Below are 25,607 nucleotides of genomic sequence, written 5' to 3'. Positions count from 1 at the left end.
TCGGTCCTCTCTTACAGGTTGATGTTGGGGTTCATGATGGTAACGGCCTTCCTCTCTATGTGGATCAGCAACACGGCCACCACAGCCATGATGTTGCCCATTTCTCAGGCTGTTCTCGAGCAGCTCAGTGCCACAGAGGCAGAGGCGGATGAGAAAGAAGGGCAAGACAACCAGGCTTTTGAGCTGGCTGAGGTGTCTAATACCAAGCCACCTTTGGACAACAGCACCGGAAACCAACCTGATAGTATGTCTGACATCTTAAAGGAACGGTTCACACAAAAATGGAAATCCTGTCATCATTTACTCGAGTACCAATTTATTTGTTCCGATGAACACAGAGCAAGATATTTTAAAGTGTGTAGAACAAAGACACGAATACAGATTTGAAACAATAGAGAGTGAGTAAATGATGCCAGAATTTAAATTTTTAGGTGAACTGTCCGCTTAAATGTAGATTTATCCATATGGTCTTATGCATGTTTACCCCTGACTTTAAAGGATTTATTCACCTAGTAACAAAAAATCTGACATTTGCTCCCCCTCATGTTGATTTTTTTTATTAAGAACACAAAAGGCATCTTTCACCATTCACGACAGCATCAGTCACCATTCACTTTCATTGCATATTTCTCTATACAATGAAACTGAATGGCATCGGAGGCTGGCTATCTCCAAAGTCCCAACTAAAACCTTCCTATGCGTTCCACAGATAAAAGGTTGTACATGTTTGGAAGAATATGTCTGGAGGTTTAGTAAATCATAACATGAGTCATGTTTTTATTTGGGGTGAACTGTCCCTTTAATGGGATGCAGTAGTTTGCTCAAAAAGGAAATTGTGTCATAATTTACTCCCCCTCGTGTCATTCAAACTTGTATGGCTTCTTTATTCTGAAAACAAACAGACACAAAAGAAGATATCTTAAAACATGTTGGTAATCAAACAACACTGCCCCATTGACTTCCACTGTATGGACACAAAACCACTGATTCTTTTCTCAAAATATCTTCTTTTGTGTTCCCTAAAGAGTTTCGTGCAGGATGAATCAATTGTTTTTATTTGTTCCCTTTAATATATACTTTTTTAAACTGACAGCAAGTTTAATCTACATATGTTTTCAAACAATTACAGAAAACTCAGATCTCGAAGCGGGAATCAGTTCAGTGTCTGAACGCAGGAGGATGGAGCGTGAGGCCAAATATCTTCATCTTTTTAAAGGGATGAGTCTTTCTGTGTGTTATTCCGCCAGCATCGGAGGAACGGCTACTTTAACAGGCACCACACCGAATCTCATTCTCAAGGGCCAGATGGATGAGTAAGTTCATCGTGTGTCCTGTTATGTCTCACACCAACAATAATAAATCAGCACATTGTAAAAGAAATGAAGCTGGTATTGAACTATCAGAGCTTTTTTTGTCATGTTATATGTAAGAAGTTAGCAATATTTTCAGTATTTACAGATTCCCTTTGTGATAAAAATCTATAAATGTCAAACATTTGAGCATGAATTGTCATGTTTTGTAATTGCTCTCACACTGTTTTATGCAGCATTTTTCCACGTAACAATGATGTGATCAACTTCGCCAGCTGGTTCGGCTTTGCCTTTCCCAACATGGTGTTGATGCTCATTATGGCTTGGGTTTGGCTTCAGTGCTTATACATGGGCTTAAAGTGAGTAACACGCCCCCTGCACACAACGTGTCTGTCAAAACACTGAATGTTATCAGGCGGATAGATTAGTTGGCTTTGAATTGTGCTGAAATGATTGACAAGTCGTTAAATGTAAATGTTATCTCAGAAATGCTATCTTCATTTATGGTGTCCTTAATCTTAAGCTTTAAAAAATCGTTCGGCTGTGGTCAGACGAACGAGGGAGACAAAGAGGCATACAATGTGATGAAGAACGAATACAAGAAATTGGGACGCATGTCTTTTGCTGAGGCTGCAGTGCTCGTCATCTTTGTGTTGCTGGTCATAATGTGGTTCACACGAGAACCGGGTTTCATGCCGGGCTGGGCCAGTGAGCTTTTCAACAAAAATGGACAGTAAGTCGAATTCAAAAATATTTTAAATGAAAATTATTTGTATTAATATTAATGCTATTATTATTGTTAATAATAATCATAACAATATCATTATTATTGTTAATAATAATGATAATAATTGTTTTATTTGCTGTATTTGTCTTTTCAAAGATACGTCACAGATGGCACCGTGGCCATTTTAATGTCAACCCTGTTCTTCATCATTCCATCACGAGTGGAGTGTTCCTGTACAAATACAGATGGCCATTGCGATGATCACGAAGAAGAACCGCGGGACGGTAAGATCCCCCTTCATTCAAAGCATGCTGAATATTTGTTTTACACACAACTTTCAGCAAATTAGTTTACATCAGATGTTAAACCAGATCGGTTTTATCAAAGCACAGAGGACAAACAGGAAAAGAGTCAAACTAAGAAGTTGAAGGCTCCTCCCACACTTCTGAACTGGAAGGTGGTGCATGAACGAATGCCCTGGAATATAGTTCTGCTGCTGGGGGGAGGATTTGCTTTGGCGAGTGGAAGTGAGGTAAAACCATGCTTCAAAGACACACAACAATGACATTTTGGAACATATCAAGTGCATAATCTGTTCAAATTACGATCAGGACGTGGTCTGGGTCATATTTATGTTTAAAACAACACGCTTGCATGTTACATCTAATCTTGACAGTGGAGCTATTAAATGCGGTTTCATAATGTGTGCGTGTGTACAGGAATCAGGATTGTCCGTGTGGTTGGGTGAAAGTTTGGCCCCTCTGCAGAGCGTCCCACCCTTCGCCATTTCTCTGATACTCTGTCTCCTGGTGGGAATGTTCACGGAGTGCTCCAGCAACACAGCCACCACCACTCTCTTCCTGCCCATTCTCGCTTCAATGGTGAGTAACAAGGATGACTGTGGGTTTACGAAACTGTAACTAATTACTGTTAGTAGATGACTTTTTCCTTGAAAAATAAATGTACTGGATTTCTATTCATTTTTTTTACATTTCAATGCTGTCCTTAAGGAACCTTGTATCTGCATGTTTCGGCATTTTTATGTTTTGCCATAAATCATTATTATTATTAGTCAACCTTTATGTTTTTCACCAGGCTTTGCAATACCAGGCTTTGCAAATGCTTCATCTAACCGATTAAAAAGTGCTGTATTAATCATTTTAAAGATTGTGTTTTTCCCTTTCCTTAAAGACAGCGACTTTGCACATCTGAGATTTGGAAGGAAAATGAAAATTGTATTTTAATTCCGTTTACAGCTTTTAATACAATCTTTCAATAATACAATAGACATTCAACAATTCTTGATTTCATTGTTTTGAATTAATTTAATTTTAATTCTTACATTTAAATAAGTAAGTTAGAAATGCGTTATCTCATACATGCATTTATTTTTTATGTAAATATGATTTGGCAACGCGGCAAACAACAGCATAGCTCAGGGATATGTGTTTAAGTCGATTGTATGAATACATTTTCTTTTTCAAATATACATATGTTAGGGGCATTTAGCATTTTTATACTTATATAGGACAGCATTTAAGAAATCAGAAAACTAAAGGGTGGAGAGAGGGAAATGGATTCGAACTCGGGTCACTATATGCACGGTACCACGTCACTGCCCACTTGGCTATTGGCTCTGACAAAATTAAATAAATTCTCAATATCTTACTGTTGTCTATGTGCTAAATGTGGATTTCACTATTTCAAATACAATGTCGTCAATGTAATAAATGACATAACTTACCCAACACCGTTGAGTACAGGTTAAGCAGCAGGTGTAGTTCGCAGCTTGATCTTTCCTAACAAAACTATAAGACGTAAACTAAAGACAAAACCTTACAGTAATACGCTTTATACGTATATGTTAAATGACAAGAATGCGTTGTCTTTGTATTCAGGCCACGACTATCCACCTCCATCCTCTGTATGTCATGCTGCCCTGCACCATTAGCGCATCCCTAGCCTTCATGCTTCCTGTTGCCACTCCACCCAACGCCATTGCTTTCTCCTACGGCAACCTCAAAGTCTTGGACATGGTATGGCTGAACATTTCACATGAGCTCTTTCCTTTATCATTGGTATTAAATATTATGAATCATTCACAATCTAAACTGTGTGCCCTAAAGCCACAAAAGCTATGATCTCTTCCTTTTCATTTATTTTTGGGTGAACTATGACTTTATGTGAGAAAATGTCACTCTCCATTTACGTCAAAAAATGATGTGAGCGAGTCTTTTTTGTGTTGTTCTCTCTGTAGGCAAAAGCAGGTTTCATGCTCAACATCATTGGTATTCTCTGCATCAATCTCGGCATCAACACGTGGGGATCAGCCATGTTCCAGCTCGACACCTTTCCCACATGGGCAAACAGCACATGGACCAACACTACACATGGGACACCGTGATCAGCTTCTTATTGGATCTATTTGTTTTAGAGACAGTACCGAAAGGTGAGAGAATTCAAGTAATGTCATGAAGTGCAGGACAGCATCACAGTAAGCAGTGTTATATCATGCAGAATCCTCATCCTCCAGAGCAAACGCTCAATTCTCTCGCAAACAATTTCACTGTATCCTGTCATGCACTCATGCCTGAATAATCCATATGGATTTACGGCCTTTAAGCCTGGAATTCTGTATCCTATACATCAGTATTTAAAGTCACTCCAGTTGGATCCATGTAGCGCTTTTGCTGGCCCATTGTGGTAGAAGATGATCTAGATTCATCAGCAAAGATTCATATATTTTGGGCTTTGGTTTTCAGGAGCTCTTTTGGTCTTCCATTTGTGCTAGTTCACGAAAATGTAATTTATAGGGTCTTGTTCAGACCATTTATATTTCTGATCCCTTTTTGGATCACAGAGCCTGTATTTACTTTTTAATACATAGCCTACATGTACTTGAATGTCTGTAAATTTACATATACTCAAACTAAAGATAACAATTTATTTTGTATTTTTTAAATGAGCCCATAGACATTTTTGTAAGGATTTTTTATGGACACCAGTGCTGTCAAATCGATTAACCATGGATTCCAAAATAAATGTCTGTGTGGCATGTAATGTATATTTATTTGTATATAAATCTACACACACACACACACACACACAAACACACGGTTTACTCCATAGACGTAATGATTGTTATACTGTACAAACTATATGTTCCATATCCTAAACCTAACTTCACCATTGGCATTTTTTCTTTAAAATAATCATAATTTTCGATGTCCCCATGCTTATACGCGTTATTACACAGATTTCTGTCCTTGTAAACCATGTATACAAGCACACACGTGTGTGTGTGTGTGTGTGTGTGTGTGTGTGTATATATATATATATACATAATATTTAAGAAATAAACAAATATTTAAATAAATACATTTATAATGAAATATAATTTACATTGTCTGAACAGTGTAAACAAACTCATGTATGTTTGTGTATTTATATATACATGCCACACACGCATATTACACACATGAGGATTAATCGATTTGACAGCACTAATTTACACAAATGTTGTAGAATTTGTCCCTTTTTCAATAAAAAAAACTATATAAAATGTGTTAGAAAGTGTCATTTACATCACTTACATCAGCAGTATGAAAATAAACATTCCCTTCGAGGACCAGACGTGTTTAAGATGAAGCAGGATCTATTGACAGAAATGCAATACAATATATATATAACTATGACGTGTGCTTATTTCTGTGTCAGCCACCGTAGTGCTTCAGAGGGGGGCTGGAATGAGCTATTGGTTGCAAGTCAAAACTTTAATTTCCCAACATTCATACCAACATTTCACTGACTGGTCCTCTAATTCAGGCCAACCAAAATCAAAGGAATAATTCACCAAAAATGGTCCACGTTGACATTTTTATTCCTATTATGGAAAGTCAGTGCTTTTAAAAGCCTAAAGCTATATTTTGGAAGAATATTATTGTTGAAAACAAATATTATTTTTGAGATAGACGTAATTAATGGCCAAAGTGATGATACAAAAGAGAAAAACACAAACGTGGACCATTTAAGCAGAATTCATGAATTAAAAAAAAAGAGAACTTCAATATTTTCAAAAAATTCAACATATTCCGCTTTTATTCCATACTATCCAAAACATATTTTCATTTTATGTCCTCAAATTCATTCACATTAGATCACAATAATAAATAAAGCTGTTACATATTTGACTAGAAACATTTTCGAGTTATTCATCCATTTTAATAGAAACTCTGAGTTCTTGAAAGCGAAGTCGAAGTATTTTTCTACAAACACAAAGAGACCACACTATCCAGACGGTTCAGATGTCAAAGCTTGCAACGTGCGCCACATTCTCTTTTCTGTTCTGTTGGATGTTTTCACAAAAATACATCATTTGCACAGACATTTGTTCACCGTGTGAAGGATGTATAACGTTCTGTCAGAGACGTTCTTATATAGCCAAACCAGACTCCCATTTACTCAACTGCACCCCATTGTCTATACAAATGACATCCAATGACAACTGTGATCTTTGTTTTCCTTCGTTTTTGCTTTTTTAATTCCACACAAATATCAACATCTCAAAAGTAAGCAAGTTTCAACTTGATTCACGTATCAAAATATATCTAATGCGACACAAATCTATCCAACGGTTTGTCGAGGTCTGACCATAAATTCATCTATTTACCATGTGATGAAAAGTTCACAAGTATGAAACATGATGGAATGAAGCTTATTCCGACAAGGAAAAGGAATCGGTGATGCACAATGATCTCATCTGTTTCTAATGCATCCCCCAGACACACATACATACAAACAAACACGCACAAAATAATGTCAACAAAACACACACACACAAACAATAAACGTTAAACCTAAGTACCATTCACATAACCTCACAGTACCTTGCCCATTGAAAAACAGACCTGCACTCGTGTTTAATTTGCTTGTTTGGGCATATTACAATATAAAGAATAGAAATACTTGCTGATGTGATGTGAACAATGGCAGTGTGAAAGTATATACGATGGTAAGACTCTCTAGAAACTCTCTGTGAAACAGTCTTGACGCACTGCAGCCGATCGTCTATAACGTTGACTCAAGGAGGGCATGACTGGTGGACAAAGACATGTGATTGGTTCTTAGGTCTGTCAGTCAAACTCTTGGCTTTGGTCCCCCCGCTGCTGTCTTAGGGGCCTCCGCTGTAAGAGTAATCGGCTTTGTTGTGCATGACCAGCTTGTTGTCCACGAAATAGAAGCTGTCGGACTGCGTCTCGTAGGGATGCAGGACCATCTCACGAACTGGAATGAAGAACAGAAATAGCTCAGACAGCTCAAATCCCAGTATTTATTTCTAAGCAACGGATACGGTGCTTACGTAACTGATTACGAAAGAAGGCCTTTAAAAGCCTGTTACTGTACCATATATAAGGAACAATATAATAATAGAAGATTTAATATTTGGCATTTATATAGAAACTATGCCTTACATTTAATAAAAACAACAGACTAAAAATACCACATTTAAAGGGATAGTTCACCTTCAAAATGAACATTCTGTCATTATTTATAAGGCCTTTTGTCATTTCAAACCTGTATGATTTCTTTCTTCTGCAGAATACAAAGGAAGATATTTAGAAAAATGTTGGTAACAGAAAACCGTTGATCACCATTGACATGCTTTGGTTTTGTGTCGTTATTATAAAAATACATATTACATTTGTTTTATTTACTTTTTTAATTTGATTTACTTTGATCTCATATGGACGCCCAGGATTGTTTTAGTTTGTTTTCTCATAATGTACTAAATTGTTGATTTGGCCGCTCTTAATGTTCCCGGCATCTTTCTGATTTGCTGTGTTTTTGATCTAACTATGGTCTAAATCTAACTACAGCAACAGCTTCCAAATGCAAACACCACACGTAGAATCAACTCCACACCTTAAACATGCTTCATTTATGAAGAAAAGATTTAGAGAAAAGCCCATACCTGTGTATAAAACAGCTTTGATTTAACTGTCCAATTACTTTTGGTCGCTTGAAAAGGGGGAGCTTCATATTAAAGAGCTGTAATTCCTAAAGCCTTCAGCTTATCTGGATGTGAATACACTCTAAATAAAGCACAGAGTTTGCACTCCAAGACAATATCCATTATTTAAAAAATGTGATACACAGCTATAATGTGCATCGGTCTAAATATTTATCGACCTAACTGTACGTACATGAGTATATTTTGCATTTGTCAATACAAGATTCATATTCACAGTACACAGACATACACTTTGTAAACACAAACTTTTTTCCCGGATGTTATTAATCGCAATTAATCGTTTGAAAGCCCCTAAAAACAGGATTTGTTTTGAACTAGTTTTGTGTATATTCAACAATTAGTCATGTTGTTAAAGAGAAAATGATAATGAATTATAAAGAGTCTTTGCCTCTTGTATAGAGGTAAAATAAAAAGGCACAGAATGTTAAAACTGATTGAAAAGAGGGGAAAAAAGATAAACCGCCCATACATGAGCACCATGGCCTGAAATAACTAAAGCTGTCCTGAAAATAAACTAGAATTGGGCAACAAACAGTCAGATTATCCATCGCAGACACTCGCTGCAGGAAAGGGACAACACCCAACAGGGGTCACAGTTAGAGCCTCATCTCATTAAAGACAATGTCACTTACTGAGATCCTCTGAGAGTGGCGGGAACTCGTAGATGTGCTCGCATGTGTTCTTGCTGCTGGGGATGCAGAAGCCGAACTCAAAGTCGAAGCTCTTCAACAGCTTCTCGCGAAAGTAGTGCCTCTCGATCATCCGGAAGTTATTGATGGGGATGTCCCCTACTGTGAACTCAACACTGAAGAGACGACATCAAGAGGAGATATCATTCCTGTTTCTCCGTGTGCATTACATACTATCTATTGACCCATAATCATGCTCATGACATTATATTCATTACAGGGCTCCAAACTGGATCTTTTTTTATAACGTGTGAGTTACAACATCAGAAAAAGAAAAAAACTATCCAGTGAAGCTCTTCACATGTTAACTTTGATCTTTTGCGATGTCCTTACAACTGTGAAATACATACATCGCGTCAATGTACGGTACACAAACTAATGACTCATTTGAATGGATTCATTTTTTTGAAACAACTCTATGTCAAACACTGAACTAACGAGACTCACTGTCTGAACCCATCAATTCAGTCGCTCAAAACACTTCAGAACACAAGTTTGCTTAGACCATTAGTGGTTAGTAAGAAGGACTATTTAAAGTTAATTTATTACAATGTGTTATGACAATCGCAGTTCACAAGTAGGCTACTTTTAACAGAGGATGACCGTTGCCGTCATCCACCACGGAAGACAATTTTTGACGTGATGCGTGATGCACATAGGTTCACGTGAAGCGCTGAAAACATATTTTGAAGTCCTGCTTCCCCTGAAGAGGAGGCACCGATCGCCACTGTATAAAATAGAGTGCCGCCAACTTACAAAGTGAGTCACACCAGTGCGACCAGAGGGAAAAATTTGTCTAGAGCCCTACATGCTGATAATGTCAAGCTTATTGCATCTGTATTCTTGTTTTCTGTATAGTAAATAGACTACAACTATACGGGGAGGTTTCCCAGGGCTTAAGCCTAGTCCCAGACTAATTTAAAAGTAATAGGTGTCTTGATAGAAAATAACTTACACTGACATATCTTGTAATTTATCCGTGCAATTGTTTCGTCTCAAGATGCACATAAGTAATGTTTTTTTGTAGAGTATGTTCTAAAAAACTATTTAAATTGAATGTAACTAAGGCCTAGTCCTGGTTTAAGCTTATCCCTGTCCGGGAAACCTCCCCATGAATTTAATTTAAAGAAATTTTTAAGCTTGATTTATTTGATAGAATTTGACCTTAATAAACATGAAATCTCCTGGAAGATGTTTAATGAGCATGGGTTCTCTGTCCTTACATATTCTACCTTGTTTATTTTCAGCATTAGTCATTAGGCCTATGTTTGAAGATCTTGATCTTTGTTATATGGAGGACTAGAAGAAGTCATTCAAATATTAAGTAAAGGTATTTAACACACCAGACACGATGTAGCAACAAATTAGAAAATGCATCCTTTCTATGTTATTTAGCGTTTTGAATTTCAGAGTTTAAATCCTCAATAGGCGTCAACGCTTTTCCGTTTTTTAGTACATTTACTACAAACGTAACATACGTTCACTAAACTTAAAGGTACTTACGTGGCTCCTACTTGTCGTAGCCGCAGGAAAGCCGGCGTAAACTGATAACGTACAAACCGTCCGGCGTTTGGATCAACATCTCTTTTATCCCCTTTGCAAAAAAACATACAGAATAATGAAATACAACTTTTACATCACAGATATAAAAGTGTGTGCATCATTACCTTAATCTAAACATCTAATGTTAAGTCTGATATCACGAACCACCACTTCCAGGTCCAAATGCCATTAGCAAACAAGATGCCATAGGCAAACAACAACAACAAATATCTAATATACAGTCATGGCGTGCTGTAAAACCACCAAAAAATGGCTTAACAAGCACTTGTATAGTATCACCACAAGTAGACATTTTCTTATATGCTGTAGGAATTTTAAGGAAATGATTTGAACTACAACTTCTGATTTAGAAGTACAAACAAGTACAATTGAAACAATGAACCATTTAACTTAAGAGTGGACTTAAAATAACAACAGTCTCTAAAAAGGAAAGTATTTTTGCAAGTCAAATGTCATGAGCCCTTGCTAGTAACACGTGGTTCAGAGTTTCCTACAGCATGTAAACCTTCCATCAACAAACACTTGAAGAACACAAGACATCTGATACATTAGCATCATGTGTCACTACTGCAATACATTATTCATTGATTTAAGACCACCCCCCCCTATTCTTTGTAGTGTGGTGATCTATATGTATACATGTTTATAAATATACATGTATACAGGGACATTTGTTATGTAGAATAAAGTTGAAGTACAATGTAGAGAGAAAATAATACAGAAGATATCCACTGTTCTTCACTAATGTGAACATTGCCCATTTATCTTTTAAATAAAGGGAAGAGAACAATGCGCAAAAGATCTCTGTATTATAGAATAAACACATGATTTAGATTTTGCAATAATACCATACATCAAAATGACATTAAGCGATTGTACTTATATAACTGTCTGTACACTCTAAAAAAATCCATTAAAAAATAACTTTCTGCCAGCTGGAGAATTTTTTTGGGGTAAAAATGGTAAAATTCTGTTAAAAAATGATTTACTAGTGTCAAACCTGTAAAACAATCCAAGAAAATTCTGTCAAACGATGGGCTTTTTACAGTATAGGATTTGCATCAGAGCGTTGGAGATGGAGAGAGGGCTGTAAGCTCATTCTCACCTGTGGTCGGAGGTTTGGTGATCTCAAAGAGTACCGTTCCAGTCTCCATGTCCCTGATCTTGAACCTTGTGAAGTCAATGTTGTACACATTGTCTTCTGGACTACACAGATAATCTGCAGACAAAGAGAAACCAATTAAGCCGCATTTACAAATGTATTCTCCTGACAGATGGCCTCTCAGCACAATGACTCATACAAAAACTGTATGTAACAGTTCTCTTCCCAGACCACTTCATATTTTTCAAGTCAATTTAATTTTCTTATTTACTGTGTTGCTCGATTATACACCGTACAATATAATTTAAAGGGATAGTTCACCCAAAAGCACATTATATCGTTTATTCACCCTCATGTCGTGCACATCTGTATGCTGAACACAAAAGAAGATATTTTGAGAAATGTCTCTGGGGTTTGTGTCCTTATAATGGTAAGTGGGGGCCAATGTTACATTCTTTAAAATCCTAACCAATACCATATTGTAGTTTCTATACTTGTGCAATATTAACATTTATGCATATGGCAGAAGCTTTAATCCAAAGCAATTTACATTGCATTGTACGATACATTGTTTCTGACAATGTGCAATTGCTGGGATCGAACTCTCGATCCCCTGTGTCTTGGCACAGACCTTCACAGACAACATTAACACTTTAAACACACATGCAGACACATTAGTACGTGCTATTTTTGCACAGTAATCCCTGTAGCTATTAGACGTGACGCTGCCATTCAGTGTTTGACGCTCTGCAGGTGCATTGTGGGTATTTTAAGAGAGCTATAAATTGCACAGGTCGGTGCAATGTGACTCATTGTGAGGCGGTTCATTCAAGATGCCAGAATGCTAGTTTCCGTGGGCTGTTATTTGACATAAATTATATCCTTCTTAGGGAGTCTTATACAAACAGAGGCCATTAAAAATGCCACTCGTCTTAATGAATCTGAATCCGTAGAGCACAGACAAAGCCAATTGTATTTATAAATGCGTTCGACTCCATCTCGAACGACCTGAACAATTCTGTTCTGTCCGTCTCACACACTAGATTAACAAATCTGGAGATGTATAAAACGTCTGAAGGGAAACAAATGGCTACCCTACAGCATGTAGTTTAGCAGTACAATACAAGAGCAAACAATAATGTGAACAAAAACATCACGTGTGTTTCATCAGCGCTTACACAACAACCACATTTCAATTGCAAATGAGCTCTTTATTAAGATGCACAGTCGTTGCTACTTAATATTCACAGTTGTTTGTTTTTCCTGATTTCCTGTCCAGACAGTGCGGAGAGTGACTTCAGGGCTGAATAATGTTTTTTTACTTGACATTAGTTACAATTCTTTTTTTATTTCCTTCGGCATCACACACTACTGGTTTATTTCACAATTTTGTTTACAGTAATATTTTAATAGTTCATCATCAACTGTATCAGGATGTGTACAATATCAATTGCAAGTAAGGCTGTCCAACCATTAATCGCATCAAGAATAAAGGTTTATGATTTATTGCATCTGGAAGTTTGTGTTCACATAATACTGTATATGTTTGTGTACTGTGCATATTTATAAACAGAAAAACATTCACATACTGTATATATATATATTAGGAAATATTTAGATGCATTTATTTATATTTATCAAAATAATTTAAATTATATATAACGTTTGTTCATATTTATATTTAATATTTCACTTCAATATATACACATGTATAAGTATGTGTTAATAAATACAAAATTAATATGCACAATACACATACATACTTTATGTAAACACAAACTTTCCGGACACGATTAATTGTGATTAATCGTTTGACAGGACTACTTGAAAACCTACTACTTTAAAACTAGGTGTAAACAGTGGCGGCTTCAGACAATTTTGATTGGGGGAACAATGGGGGATCCTGGTCATTTAAAGGGGGGTCTCATGAAAACCAACAGAAAATACAGTGGACACGGGTAATAACTGCATATTAATGCTACTAAACAAATAAAATAACACAGCATATCAACTACTTTGTTATTAATTAATAAATCAATTGTAGTTTGCAAACAATATGCTCGAACTTTCATTGCCATATCCACACCCAGTGCCAAATTGGTGCCCTAAGCATAATTCCATTATGATGACCCCCTTGCGGGCTCGCGACAGCGCCTTGAACACAATGACGCAAGGCGCAGCGGCAGCAACGTTCATGAGCCGTCGCATTGATTCTGATGTTTATATTTTTTATATGTCGATTAAATTATTAATTATTATTGTTCTGCGTAGTTTGAAGAGAACGATTTTTAAATCTTTTTCCCGGATATATATATTTTAATATATATCAAATATTTTTTAATCAGGAAGGGGTGGGGAGTCTAATGGGCCCCCCCAAGACCCCCCCTGGCGCCGCCACTGGGTGTAAACCAAAAGCCTGGTTCTCTGAGATCAACAAACTTGTTAAACCATGTTTCAGAGCTATTAATGGCTCTATTGATCTGTGTTTTTTTTATAATTAATGTTATTTTTTCAAAGCAAAATCGATAACATCTACCAAGCCTTCTCTCCATCTGTCTTCACTCGCCACTTTTCGTCCCTAGTCGATCATCCTCTTAGCAATTTCTTGCACACTAGTACATCTGTGGTTAAAAAACTGATTACTAAATCTAACTCTGCCTCCTGCACACTCGATCCTATTCCAAAAAAAATATTCAACACATTACGCATATTATAAACAGATCCCTTACCACTGATTATGTCCCACAGGATCTAAAAGTAGCTGCCATATCTCCGATACTTAAGAAACCTTGTCTTAGAAACACCACTATGAAAAATTTAGACCGATATCAAACCTCGCATTTGTTGCAAAAATACCTGAGAAATCAGTTGTAGAACAACTACAGTCTCATTTCTTCACGAGTCTTTTCAATCTGGTTTTCGACCCTCTCATAGCACTGAGACAGCGTTTCTAAAAGTTCTTAACAATCTACCTTTGAAATCGGCATCACTGGTGGTGCTCTTTAGTAGCTGACTTCAAATATATCGGATAGACAGAGTTTGGTTTGAAGGAACGAGAACTATGGATAAATGAAGATCTCATACTGCTACTGTCTCTCATAGTGTACCACAGGGTTCGGTTCTTAGTCCCTTCTTATTTCTCATCTATGTGCTTCCATTGGGTCAAATTATCAGACATCATGGTCTTAATTTTCATAGTTATGCTGATGATATTCAAATTTACTTGCTCGTATTTATCCCTCACTCTGTCTTCATGAGGCTGAAACTGTAGTTCACTCTTTTATTGCCTCCAGACTGAATGACTACAACTCCATATTATGCGGCTTACCTGTCAAAGTTATCAATCGTCTTCAAATGGTACAGAACTCTGCTGCTTGAGTACTTACATTTAACAACAATTTGTCACATAAGTCCCATCCTTCAACAACTTCACTGGCTTCCTATGGCAAATCGAATTCATCTTAGTGTATAATCAGGCCTCCTGCCAGGACTCTCAGATCTAGCAATGACAACTAGCTTGTTGTGCCTGGGTGCAAGATCTCTACAATGGAGATTTTGGTGAACTGTGACCTGCACATTTGTAGCATGTGATCGGTGAACAATGCCTTAAATAAATCGCACAATCCAACTTTGTAGAATACAGCTTTAAAATAACGAAAACAACAATAGCAGTGGAAACACGTTAAAAAGAAATTTGTAAGAAATCTCCAAACTTTATCCAATCAAATTCTAACTAGAATGAGATTGCCATCTACGTAATACTACCTAGCATTATTGTAGCAAACAAAACCCAACTCACAGTACATGTGCTTCTCTTGGAGCCCAGTGTCAAGATTAGGCCCTAAGCAGCTTAAGGCGCCTCAGCATCACAGGGTTGGATTGGAAGCGATCAGGAGATTTAAAGGGAAGGCAGGATCCAGGTACCTTTTCTGTGATGTAACAGCAACACTGACCAAACACAGCGCGCAACCAGACCCTTTCCACACAAAAACATGTTGTACCAGCCTCTCTCACAAACAAACACTCTCTGACCCTGGGTCAGGGCTGGGTATCGATTCTGATGTCCCTATTCGATTCGATTCTGATTCACAAGCTCTCAATTCGAGTCAATGATTATAGATTCAATACAAATCCTATAGATATTTCTAAAAAAAGATCAACATCCACCCATTGTAAAAAGAAAAGTGACATCTAGTGGATAGTCGTAGCAATAACGTTCAGGGTAATGAATGTGCTCTGAAGAAAGCAGCCTGACCCATCACGTAAACATAACAGCTCTCTAACTAAAACATGGATTTTAAGACAAATCTGGACAATTCCTATTGGACATTCCTTTTCTCTAAACTGTAATTGTTTTTGTATAATGATTTTACTGACAAAACTCTTTCACATTCAAAGCCTCCAATATTATCTCATATAAGTTCATTGCTATTATGTGGAAACGAAGTCTGAATACTATTTTCCACTTTTCAGCACAAGTCAAACATGTTTAGTTGCGCACAGACACACGGTGCCGTACATTGATGCTAACAAGGATTCTTGATCTGATATACTGCAATTCCTCAGTATCATGCATTAAAAGAACTTTAAGATGAACATTTACATTTAGTCATTTAACAGACGCTTTTATCAAAACCGACTTACAAATGAGCATACATTTATTGTGTTACTGCCGGCCACTGACAGCAGATAAAGAATCATTTAAATGAACTCTCCATCCCATCGCGCCATCTGGCTATGAATCACCACCAGCTTTTTGTAAAAGCTCTATGAGTCTATGTGTGTATAGGAATAGGCTTGTATCAGTTTATAAGTGGTGGAGTGTAATCCTCTTTCAGGCACATCGCCCAGAACACTGAGGTAATTCAGAGTAGCAGGTGTGTGCATGTATGGGTCGGGACATCTCACACGGTGGGCGACAGAGATTTTTCTTATTTCATAAAAGTGTTTTGTCTCTTCTGTTACTTCTCTTTCCTATATTTTCATATCGTTGTAGAAACAAAAGAGGAATAAACTTTAAATAAACAGAGCCATTAGAACTAATGAACTCATGCTCATGTAATGTTTGCAGAGTAAATTTTAGGAAATGGAGAATCCGCATTAATTATTAAATATTAAGAAATGAAACACCAGTCATTTACTGACCATTAGAAACAACATACACACATGATGTTTGCTATAATTGCACTGTAACACAACTAGGCCACAATGCTTCATTAGCAAAACTTTTAAGACCGGGATTTTGGTTAGTAACCGGAAAAAAATATTTCACGTTTTATTCTATGACATAAAACACACCAAGTATCATCAGCTTGTGTTTTTTTAGCTTTATTTTATCGTATCTTAAAAACGGCGGTTGCTAAACAACTTGCAAAAAGCGACTACATGTTTTGTATCTTACGAATAATGCAACACACGATCAATTTACAGAATAATTATTTACCAATGAACACGTTTTTTTAAAGGTTCGAAAAAGTTGTCTGAGGTTGGTGGTGGTGACAATGATATCGAGTGACCCTAGTGTTGTCTTTTTATAGCATGCAATCTTTTTTCTTCTACAGATTGTATTTCAGCTTTAAAGTAAATGTTGTGTAAACATCATCTTGATGGATCAAAAGTGTAAACATCAAAAACATGCGGTGCTAACTTGTGGGTTGGCCTACAAAAATAGGCCTACTTTATCTCTGCACCACTCTATTTAGATGTGAATTAATAGAAAATGAACAAAAGTATAAAACAAATCAAAATGTATATTTATTAACATCTTTCAAGTAGACACCTAATAATGTGCTCTTATTGGCTGCTTTTGCTCATTACTTGTTCGAAGTCTAAAAATAAGAACTTCATATGTTGCCATTATTTAATTTTTCCTTCATTTCAATCATTCAGACATACGCCTTTGTCTTCAGATCAAAAACATTTTGAGATCATAAAAACATTTCAAATCAAGAGACCATAAGCTTCTGTACGTGTTTGTGTGAGGGATCCACAGTGTGAAAATTACAGCTAGTGAGTTTTTTATGACCTATTCTTTTAGTTCTTAAGTGCCTTGTCACATGTGAGCATTAGCTTGCAATCCTTTGACATTTGAATTAAAATCATGACATGACTTTTTTCAAAAGATGCTCTTAGTCATTTTGAAAGAATGAAGATTTGAACCGTTTACCCCCGTCTCGCAACACTTGTGCACACTGACACAAACAGGATGCATAGGCATGGGGCGAAAACCTCAGGAACTTCATGTTCTTATCTCTGCACACAAACACGCACGAACGCTACAGAGAGAGAAACCTGATAGAGGTCGCAAAACAACAAGCGTGTCCAGATGGTTTAGGCTCAGCATAGCAAATGCCCAGCCAAGAAATCTGCATCACGGTCAGCATAGACATGACCATCGCGCCTCTGGCAGTTTGTATGTGACCCTGGATCGCCCTATATTAATATCAAAAGGCTTGTCCACTATAAGCTCCACGCCAAACTTGGCAGCCTACTGGCACGAAATGAGTTTAACAGACACGTGGTCAAAAAACAAAAGTGAAAAAGGCAACAGGAAACCACCAAATTTATGTCAGCCACTGGCCCTTCTTTCTCTCTCTCTGTGTGCATGTGTCTTTAAGCATCATTCCTTGAAACGGAAGTAATAAGTGATATGAAATAACATTGTACTGATCCCAGACACCAATTCTTTGAAGACCTAAACTGTTGTTTACATAGCAGCCTCAGCAAGCTAAGAGATCTTTCCTGGTTTTTTATAAGTCCAACTGACTCTTGTATTCTATCAATACTTGTCAGACAAATACTTATATTATTAAGACAATATCAGAATAACCTTTTTTGACCACTCTAACTTTTACTTGAACCTTTACTGGATAACAGAGTGGACAGTAAAAGAGTAAAAATTTTTATGTTTTGGATCTAATCTGATTATACAATTTATTTATATTTAGCATTAAATACAGAATACAATGAGCAACATTGGGCAGATGAAAAAGTTTTATGTGATTGTGGCGAGCAGGGAGGGACAAGAGCTGTGAGGGAACGGCGTGAGGCCGGTGATGTGAGTGCACCGGTCTCGCATCTCTCACGGAGGAGCTCCGGGAGCATAAGAGAGGAGCGACAGGAGGGTATGACGAGAGAGGACCAGGCCTGGACTTTGTGTTGTGTTTTTGTGTGTCTGTGTGGCCGGCAGTCGAGAGTGAGGGAGTTTTTTTTATTGTTTGTTTTTGTTATATTAAAAGATGTTTTAAAAGCTTGTTTGACATCCGCCGGTTCCCACCTCCACTGAACTGTGTTACAGTTATATAAACCCTCTTTGGAACAAAACAGACTTTTCACAAATATAGTGGTGGGTATGGGGAAAAGGTCATTTTGAAATTTTATTTTTAAAGATTTATATCTATCTATGGCATATATATTACATATACATCCCCAAAACATGCCATGTACCCCAATTATAGAATGACCCAAATATTGTTTATGCTTTACAATACATTGTATGGGTCAAATTTATTTATTTTTCTTTTATGCACAAAATCATTAGGATATTAAGTAAAGATCATCAGTTCCAAAGATTAACAACTTCAAAGGAATTTTTTTCAATATTTAGATTCTTTTTCCGCACTCTCAGATTTCAGAGTTTTAAACGGATGTATCTCAGCCACTTATTGTCATATCCTTACAACCCAAACATCAGTAGAAAGCTTTATTATTCAGCTTTCAGATTAACATCTCAATTTAGAAAGATTTACCCATAAGACTGGTTTTGTTGTTACATATTAAATATGTAGTTTAATATTATTTATTTGAATTCATTAAAAGGGCCGTTTCATGTCTATCCATAAATCACTTAAAGAATCAGGGTTGCTATAGGATATAGAAGGTAATTATTAATAAGTGTTTAAATACCTTTTGGTGCGAGTAATTTGTACAGTTATCTAATTACACTATTGAATATGTAATTAGTAACTAGTAATTCATTACTTTTTCAGAGTATCTTACCCAACAATGAATCTGAGGGCCAGAAAATTATGACGTTTTTTCACAACAATGGCGGTTCATGGAGCCTCGAAACCTCCTAGTAACTCATGGAGCTGTGGTTAAAGATCAATTGAGGAAAACTTATAAAACAAGACATGAGTTGTCAAATAAATAAAAAATTAAAGCAATAAAGAATGAAAAAAAACATATCTTCTGGACCTATCTGAAGGCTCCATGAATCACGTGTCGCTCGAAAAATCTGAATTTCTGTTGTCGCGACTCTCTCTCTACATGGCTCGGAGTATCACTAAAGAAACTTGATTTCGACAGGCTGAAATATGAGTCTAGTCAACAATACAAAACTATCTCTCCTGGGGTGGGCTAATATTTCACCTAGTAATGGTTAAGGCTGCAATAGGATAACGAAAGTTCAGACAGCACAAATAATGGAAACCCCTTTCTTTTTCAGAACCCATAAATGAGAAATGTGTGACAGTTACATCCTCCAGATCTTCTGAAGTCCAGACATTAAAACTGAAAGCTTACTTTGTCATTCCTCTGTGGAATACAAAAGAAGTCATTCATAGCAATATATCGAAAAAGCTCTTTTCCACACAATGAAAGTGAATGATATGTCTGTCAAGCCAGATTTTCCAAAAAACACATTTCAGTTTGTTTCAAAGCTACAGTATCATATGGCCCTGGAATATAATGGACTTACATAGCACTTTTTGGAGTTTGAAAGACAACCCTTGGTCTCCATCAACTTTCACTTTATGATAGAGAGCAGTTCAGAGGAAAGAACATCATAAAGGTTTGGAACAGAATGACGACAGAAGATGAATTATTGGGGAACTATTCCTTCAAACAAAAAGGATCACAAGTTTCATTTAACAACCTAATAGTCACCAAACCAAGAAACCCAAACCACATGCTGGCGATTCCTGAGAATGGACTTTTTTTGTTAATAGGCCTAATGGTACCCTTACATCTCTTAGTTTAAGACGGTCAGGAAAGACATTTATAGCAACATTAATAAAAGGCAAATAAAAGTCACTGTACACCCTCTTACCATCTTGGTTGTTTCTACTCAAAATGCTGGTTTGTTTTAACCAAGGGTCAATCTTCCAATCTCCCCGTGAAGCCAACACGGAAGTGACTTAAACTGCAATTCATCGACTGGCTCCAAAAGACAGCAGAACCTCATTGAGCCCCATGTTAAAATGGCCAACTTTACAGCGGAAACAAACATGTTAACAGCCTGGTACAAAAATGATTCAGGTCTATATAGCTAATTTTACCTTTCATAACAACTGTGAGGAGGGTGAATGTTTTTACAACTCACCCGTTTAATCTATATTAAGCCTTAAAATTCAGCAGATTAGGTGCATGGCCACTTGAGTGCCAAGTGGTTTCAGCCAACCAGGCGCCTCGACTCCAACCACGTTATTGGTTCCCCCATAATTTTCGATTATTCGTGAGAAACCTACGGGTGAGGTTTTTTTGTATACAGACTATGGTTTTAACCCATTGTTGGGTCAAACAAGATTTTTCAGTGTGTATTTAAACAAATGGCTGGGTGTATATTGTTTGGCCCCGACCCGACGCTAAGAGAAACGGGTTGCAAATTAAACCTAATGGTTCACTTAAAGGGATATTTCAGAGGCAAAGAAAATTCCCCACGTTTCACTCATCCTCAAGGCATCCTGACCGAATATTATTTTCTTCCTGAAGAATAATGCAGTTATTTTCTGATGAAGAAAAATCATACGTGCTATTACATCTCCAACTGCATTATTCTTCAAAGTCATATTCAGTCAGGATGCCTTTTTTGCCTCAGAAATATCACTAACAGAGACTAGAATCACACTCGGAAGAATCAACGTGCCTGATGAAGAAATGAAATGTTTTGGAGTCAAGGACATATCTTCCTGAAGAGCGAGTGAGCTTGTGTGAGATTGGAGTGGATTGTGCCGTCTTGCTGGCCAGTTCCCAGTTCCATTAGCTGGTTTGTTTAAAGCGGAGAGTGTAATGAAACTTAACTGCTAAATTATTCTCTTAAATTTGCAACAAAGTCCTTTTTATCGCAAAAAAAATTAAGGGACCAATACAGCTCCCTTAAGTCCCAAACACAATGAATGATATCATGTTCATTGAAGTGGAGACAGTATGACGCTCATTTTCAAAGAAGAGACTAACACACAATTATTGGATGCATCATAGCTCATTTAGATGGTGTTTTACATTTTTACTAAAATAATATCTTTATTGTCTTTAGTGTCATCTTTTTACTCTCCTCCACGTATTGTCAAATGTTTTAGTAGCTGTAATATTAAATTTGCGTATTTTAAAGTCAAAGGTATGTATGTTTTATTGCGCAACTATGGCAACCACTTCTCTATTGCTGTGTTAAGACAGAACGCAGTGGGATAATCAGTCTAAACAATTAGGGAAGGGTGACGGTTAAGACCTTTGTTGCAACGCCCTTAAAAGAAATCCTTTCCCTTACGGATTTCATCGCCTCAGGAATACCCTCACCTGCATCCGGGGCAGGTCTTTACCTGCAATTTACAGAAACAGTCTCCATGGTAAAACCTCAACATATGCCCCAGCAATGCATTTTTGGCGTTACCCTTATCTGTTCTCAGATCATGCAGTCCAATAAGGAAAACAATCTTTTTACCTGGTAGAATTTGGAGAGCGGACTGTTCAGGTCTATAACATTACAGAAATAAAATGAAAATGATCACTTGGTCACCAAAGTTAGATAAATGACTCAGAGCAGTTAAATGGCTTCAAATGCTGACAGATCAAAACAACTGTCAGGATCTGACAATCGAGCATTCAACACAGCTGAGGTTAGATCTCTGTGATGACACCGACAAACCAACCAAAGGAAAAATATGTCATGAGCAAAGTAAGCGAAGCGGTTTGTTGATTTGTGTGTGCGCCGTTTTTCAAATGTCGACCGAGGCCTAACAGGGCAGTTCATCAAGTCAAATCCTACAAGCAAATTATGTAACGGCTTTGACCAAATGAACATGTTGGTTGAGTGGGTTGGAATCAAATATAAACCTGACATTATTGTTGGGAAACATTAGAAACTTATCTACTCAGCAAGCAAACGCTTCCTCATTTCTTTAAATCTACATTACTAAAGAAGAGTGCCATTAGCATTTACATGTTTTGTTGAGAGAATAACCGTCCCTTATGGATGCACCAATGCCCTGTAAGAAAATTAAAAAATTTTTATTAAAAATGGCAAAATTTGTTACAATTTGGCTGGAGGATGTTTCAAATAAGAAACACCTTTCTTAAAGCGGAGGTAACATGCTATTCCAAACTAAAGTGTGCGTTTGACTTCATTTGGTGCGTTTGACTTCATTTCAGACCGAAAAGCCTTAAAAGCATCGTGGGACGGATTGCTCCATGTGCTTTTAAAACGCTCTGACGGAACATTGATGTCATTTTCTGATCGTTCTGCTCAAAAGACAAAAATGTCGGTTTCTGAACTCTCTCTCTCCGTCACACGTTTATCAAAAGCAAGGTCGGAAGACAGAATCCATGTTCCCTGTGGCGCATTCGGAGAACATTTTTACCTGAATTACAGATTGCCCTTTCTTCCCTAAGTGTTCTGCACATGCAGCTGACATAAAATAATAAATCCTATCCAGGGAAGTGTTTTCCGTGTAAACTTCTCTTTTGTAATGTCCTAACAGCTGTGAAAGCTTAAAAGCGCATCAATTTCCGTTATTGTCTGATTCGCGACTTAATGATTCATTTGAACCGATTCATTTTGTTGAAACAACTCATGTCAAACACTGAACTCACTGTCTGAACCCATCAAATTAGTCACTCAAAACACATCAGAATACAAGCGTGCTTAGACCATTTAATAAGACTGTAAGATTAGTAAGATTTAGTGTTTAACGTTTATGACAATGTGTAATAAAGTACAATTTAGTTCCGAATTACTTTTGAGTTTTGAAAATAAATTACAGCTTTTTGTGAAGAGGATAACAAAGGAGGATTGTGAAGACTGACAGGCAATTTTTGTGTGGGATCATTTCATAGCCAATATATAACTTGAAAGAAATTCGTAGTCCCAGCGCTAAAAGACCGCACATGGTAAGTCAAACTGAGTCACATCATGTCTGTGTTTTGTTGGTGTGTACATGCATAATGTAAACAACACAAACTTACAGTGAATCAATGCGATGAAGTATTGTGTGCTCGTGCTGTAGTTCCGCCCCCTTGCGCGCCTCCAGGTGCTCATCTTTTTACAGAAATGATCGTACAGCTGCATCTGTCTTTTATAAATCTGATCAAACTTAATACTCTTCGAAGATACGAAGTATGCAATACTACTCTGTAGGTACTCAAGATTTATACGAGATTGGTAGAAACTGCGTGTGTAAACTCACCTTTAAAGCCTACAGGACAAAACCAAGTTGATCTTGCATGTTTGTGCAAAGTGGGTAGTCAAAGTGCGATGTGCATATAAAAAATACGGATGATGCGCTTGCATACGAACCATAAACCGATCAAGATGGCCGACAAGCGAATGGTACATTCCTATCAAGAGTAAATGTATGAGTGAGTGGGTGAGAAGTGCAGGTAAAACTCCTCAACAATGTATGCATGAGTAACAGAGGGAGATAAAGAGGATGGAGATGACTAGGCACGCCCGACATCATGTCCAACAATAAGTTTACCAGCAGCTGCAGGCGAAGAGCAACCCATTTCATGTCAACCAAATGAAGAAGTAACGATAAAAGAGCGCATATTTAATACAATTCTCAAATGGATTCAGACTTTAGAGTTTGAGGAAGCATTTTTCGAGGGTACATGAAGTCTATTATAGGTTCAATGGACTTTAAAAGACCTTTAAAGGGAAAGTTACACAAAAATAGAATTCTGTCATCATTTATTCGCTTTCATCCCCAAACCTGTGAAACACAAACGAAGATATTTTGAGAAATGTCCATACAATGGAAGTCAATGGGACTCAGGCATTCTTCTAAATATCTCCGTTGCTGTTCTAAAGAAGAGAGAAAGTCATACAGGTTTGGAAAAACATGACTGTGTACAAATGTTTTTGGGTGAACTGTCCCTTTAAAACCCTTGAAGGAGAGCTTACTTTGCCACCTGTTACCTAACCATGCTGCTTAGTCCTGCACAGAACAGATCTAAAGAGGAAACCAATCCGAATAGGTCAATTACACTCGATTCCTGCCAACTCTCACTGTATATTTCTTTTTTATACTAAAATGTTAGCAGCGTGGAAGACAAAACTCAATCCTGAATCCATTATAATGTTTGCGATGTATGAATGCACTGTAATGTTTAGACGTCGGTGGGTTGAGATGTTGATGGCTGTAATAAACACTGATGCTTGATAAACACACAGTCTCTACCATCTGTTTCTTAAGCAAGTCCCTCTTTAATGTAACTGGCGGATATTTGTTTGGCGAACTATAATATTTACAATACAGCCAAGGATGGTCCACCGTCGCTAAACACGAGGATCTGTGTGATCACTCATAATGATAAATCCCGAATCAGCCTCCTACGTCGCAACCTATTCGATGTCGTTGCATGTTACCCGATGCAATGCGAAATATCCCGAACGCGATCCGAACCCTCGAGCACTTACTTTCAGTGATCTTCTGCAATCCCAGCACATCCTCGGGGGTGATGGTTTTGTTCGCGAGCAGATCTTCCTCTGTGGTTAAAGGGACCCCGACATCCGTCGCGTTGCATCCCTTCTTGACTTTCATGGCCTCGGTTGAATCGGGGTTCGAGCTCGCTGTGGTGCCGCGGACGCTGTGGCTGTTGTTACCGTTACCGGTGTTTCCGCCTCCGCTGCAACTACCGGGATTAACGACGCCGGATTTAGAGCTCGATGGGTCCTGGCTGTTGCCTGTGCTGGTACAAGAATAGCTCATTATCCGTTCCTCCTCCTCCTCCCCCTGCTCCCCCGGTCTAGCAAAGACACAAACAGTCACCCTCCCACACCCGAAGGGCTGAGCAGGTCGCCCGCTTAGAGGTATTTAAATCCTCCTGTTCTCCGCTCAATGTCTGCGTGCGCGTTCGGTCCGAATCGCTGTGGCGCTTCGGTCGAGGACCGTACCACTGTTTGTCAGAGGGGGAGGGGGTCGTTTGACGCGCACCACTTGCACTAGTGCGACGCCACCACTTGACGATC

The 25,607-nt window shown here is 37.6% G+C and overlaps 2 protein-coding genes across 3 annotated transcripts in view; one reads left to right on the top strand and one right to left on the bottom strand.

The window, feature by feature from the left end:
• Window positions 1–5,603, top strand: part of slc13a2 (solute carrier family 13 member 2) — an 8,146-nt gene extending 2,543 nt beyond the window's left edge. Inside the window, exons 4-13 of one of the 2 annotated variants that reach the window (XR_013788236.1) lie at window positions 18–244; window positions 1,130–1,313; window positions 1,547–1,669; window positions 1,834–2,043; window positions 2,194–2,321; window positions 2,430–2,569; window positions 2,757–2,918; window positions 3,936–4,073; window positions 4,295–5,041; window positions 5,539–5,603. Coding sequence is in view for 1 of the 2 variants with exons in the window: in XM_079486190.1 (XP_079342316.1) it covers window positions 18–244; window positions 1,130–1,313; window positions 1,547–1,669; window positions 1,834–2,043; window positions 2,194–2,321; window positions 2,430–2,569; window positions 2,757–2,918; window positions 3,936–4,073; window positions 4,295–4,441 (1,459 nt within the window). In the remaining variant the exon portion in view is untranslated. Of the gene's footprint in view, window positions 1–17; window positions 245–1,129; window positions 1,314–1,546; window positions 1,670–1,833; window positions 2,044–2,193; window positions 2,322–2,429; window positions 2,570–2,756; window positions 2,919–3,935; window positions 4,074–4,294; window positions 5,148–5,538 lie in introns of those variants that run through there. The other variant, XM_079486190.1, reaches the window with a different exon arrangement.
• unc119a2 (unc-119 lipid binding chaperone a2) lies at window positions 5,408–25,607 on the bottom strand. The gene is made up of 5 exons (XM_079486191.1): window positions 25,056–25,607; window positions 11,426–11,539; window positions 10,261–10,351; window positions 8,701–8,873; window positions 5,408–7,320 (listed from the first exon to the last, which is right to left on the bottom strand). The coding sequence occupies exons 1-5, from the start codon at window positions 25,345–25,347 to the stop codon at window positions 7,208–7,210; spliced, it is 783 nt and encodes a 260-aa protein (XP_079342317.1). The 5' UTR covers window positions 25,348–25,607; the 3' UTR covers window positions 5,408–7,207.

Source organism: Barbatula barbatula, assembly GCF_947034865.1.
Source record: "Barbatula barbatula genome assembly, chromosome: 22".
Lineage (NCBI taxonomy): Eukaryota > Metazoa > Chordata > Actinopteri > Cypriniformes > Nemacheilidae > Barbatula > Barbatula barbatula.
The sequence above is the reverse complement of the archived record's forward strand: the minus strand, read 5'-3'. Positions and strand labels throughout refer to the sequence as shown.

What these genes read in the sequence shown, in the direction of transcription:
- unc119a2 (XM_079486191.1), bottom strand. Translation starts at nt 25,347, where the DNA reads ATGAGCTATTCTTGTACCAGCACAGGCAACAGCCAGGACCCATCGAGC. An exon ending in CACCAAACCTCCGACCACAG is followed by an intron (nt 10,352 to 11,425) that starts GTGAGAATGAGC and finishes TTTTTTGCAAAG; the next exon opens with GGGATAAAAGAGATGTTGAT. An exon ending in GCCACTCTCAGAGGATCTCA is followed by an intron (nt 7,321 to 8,700) that starts GTAAGTGACATT and finishes TCTTCATTCCAG; the next exon opens with TTCGTGAGATGGTCCTGCAT.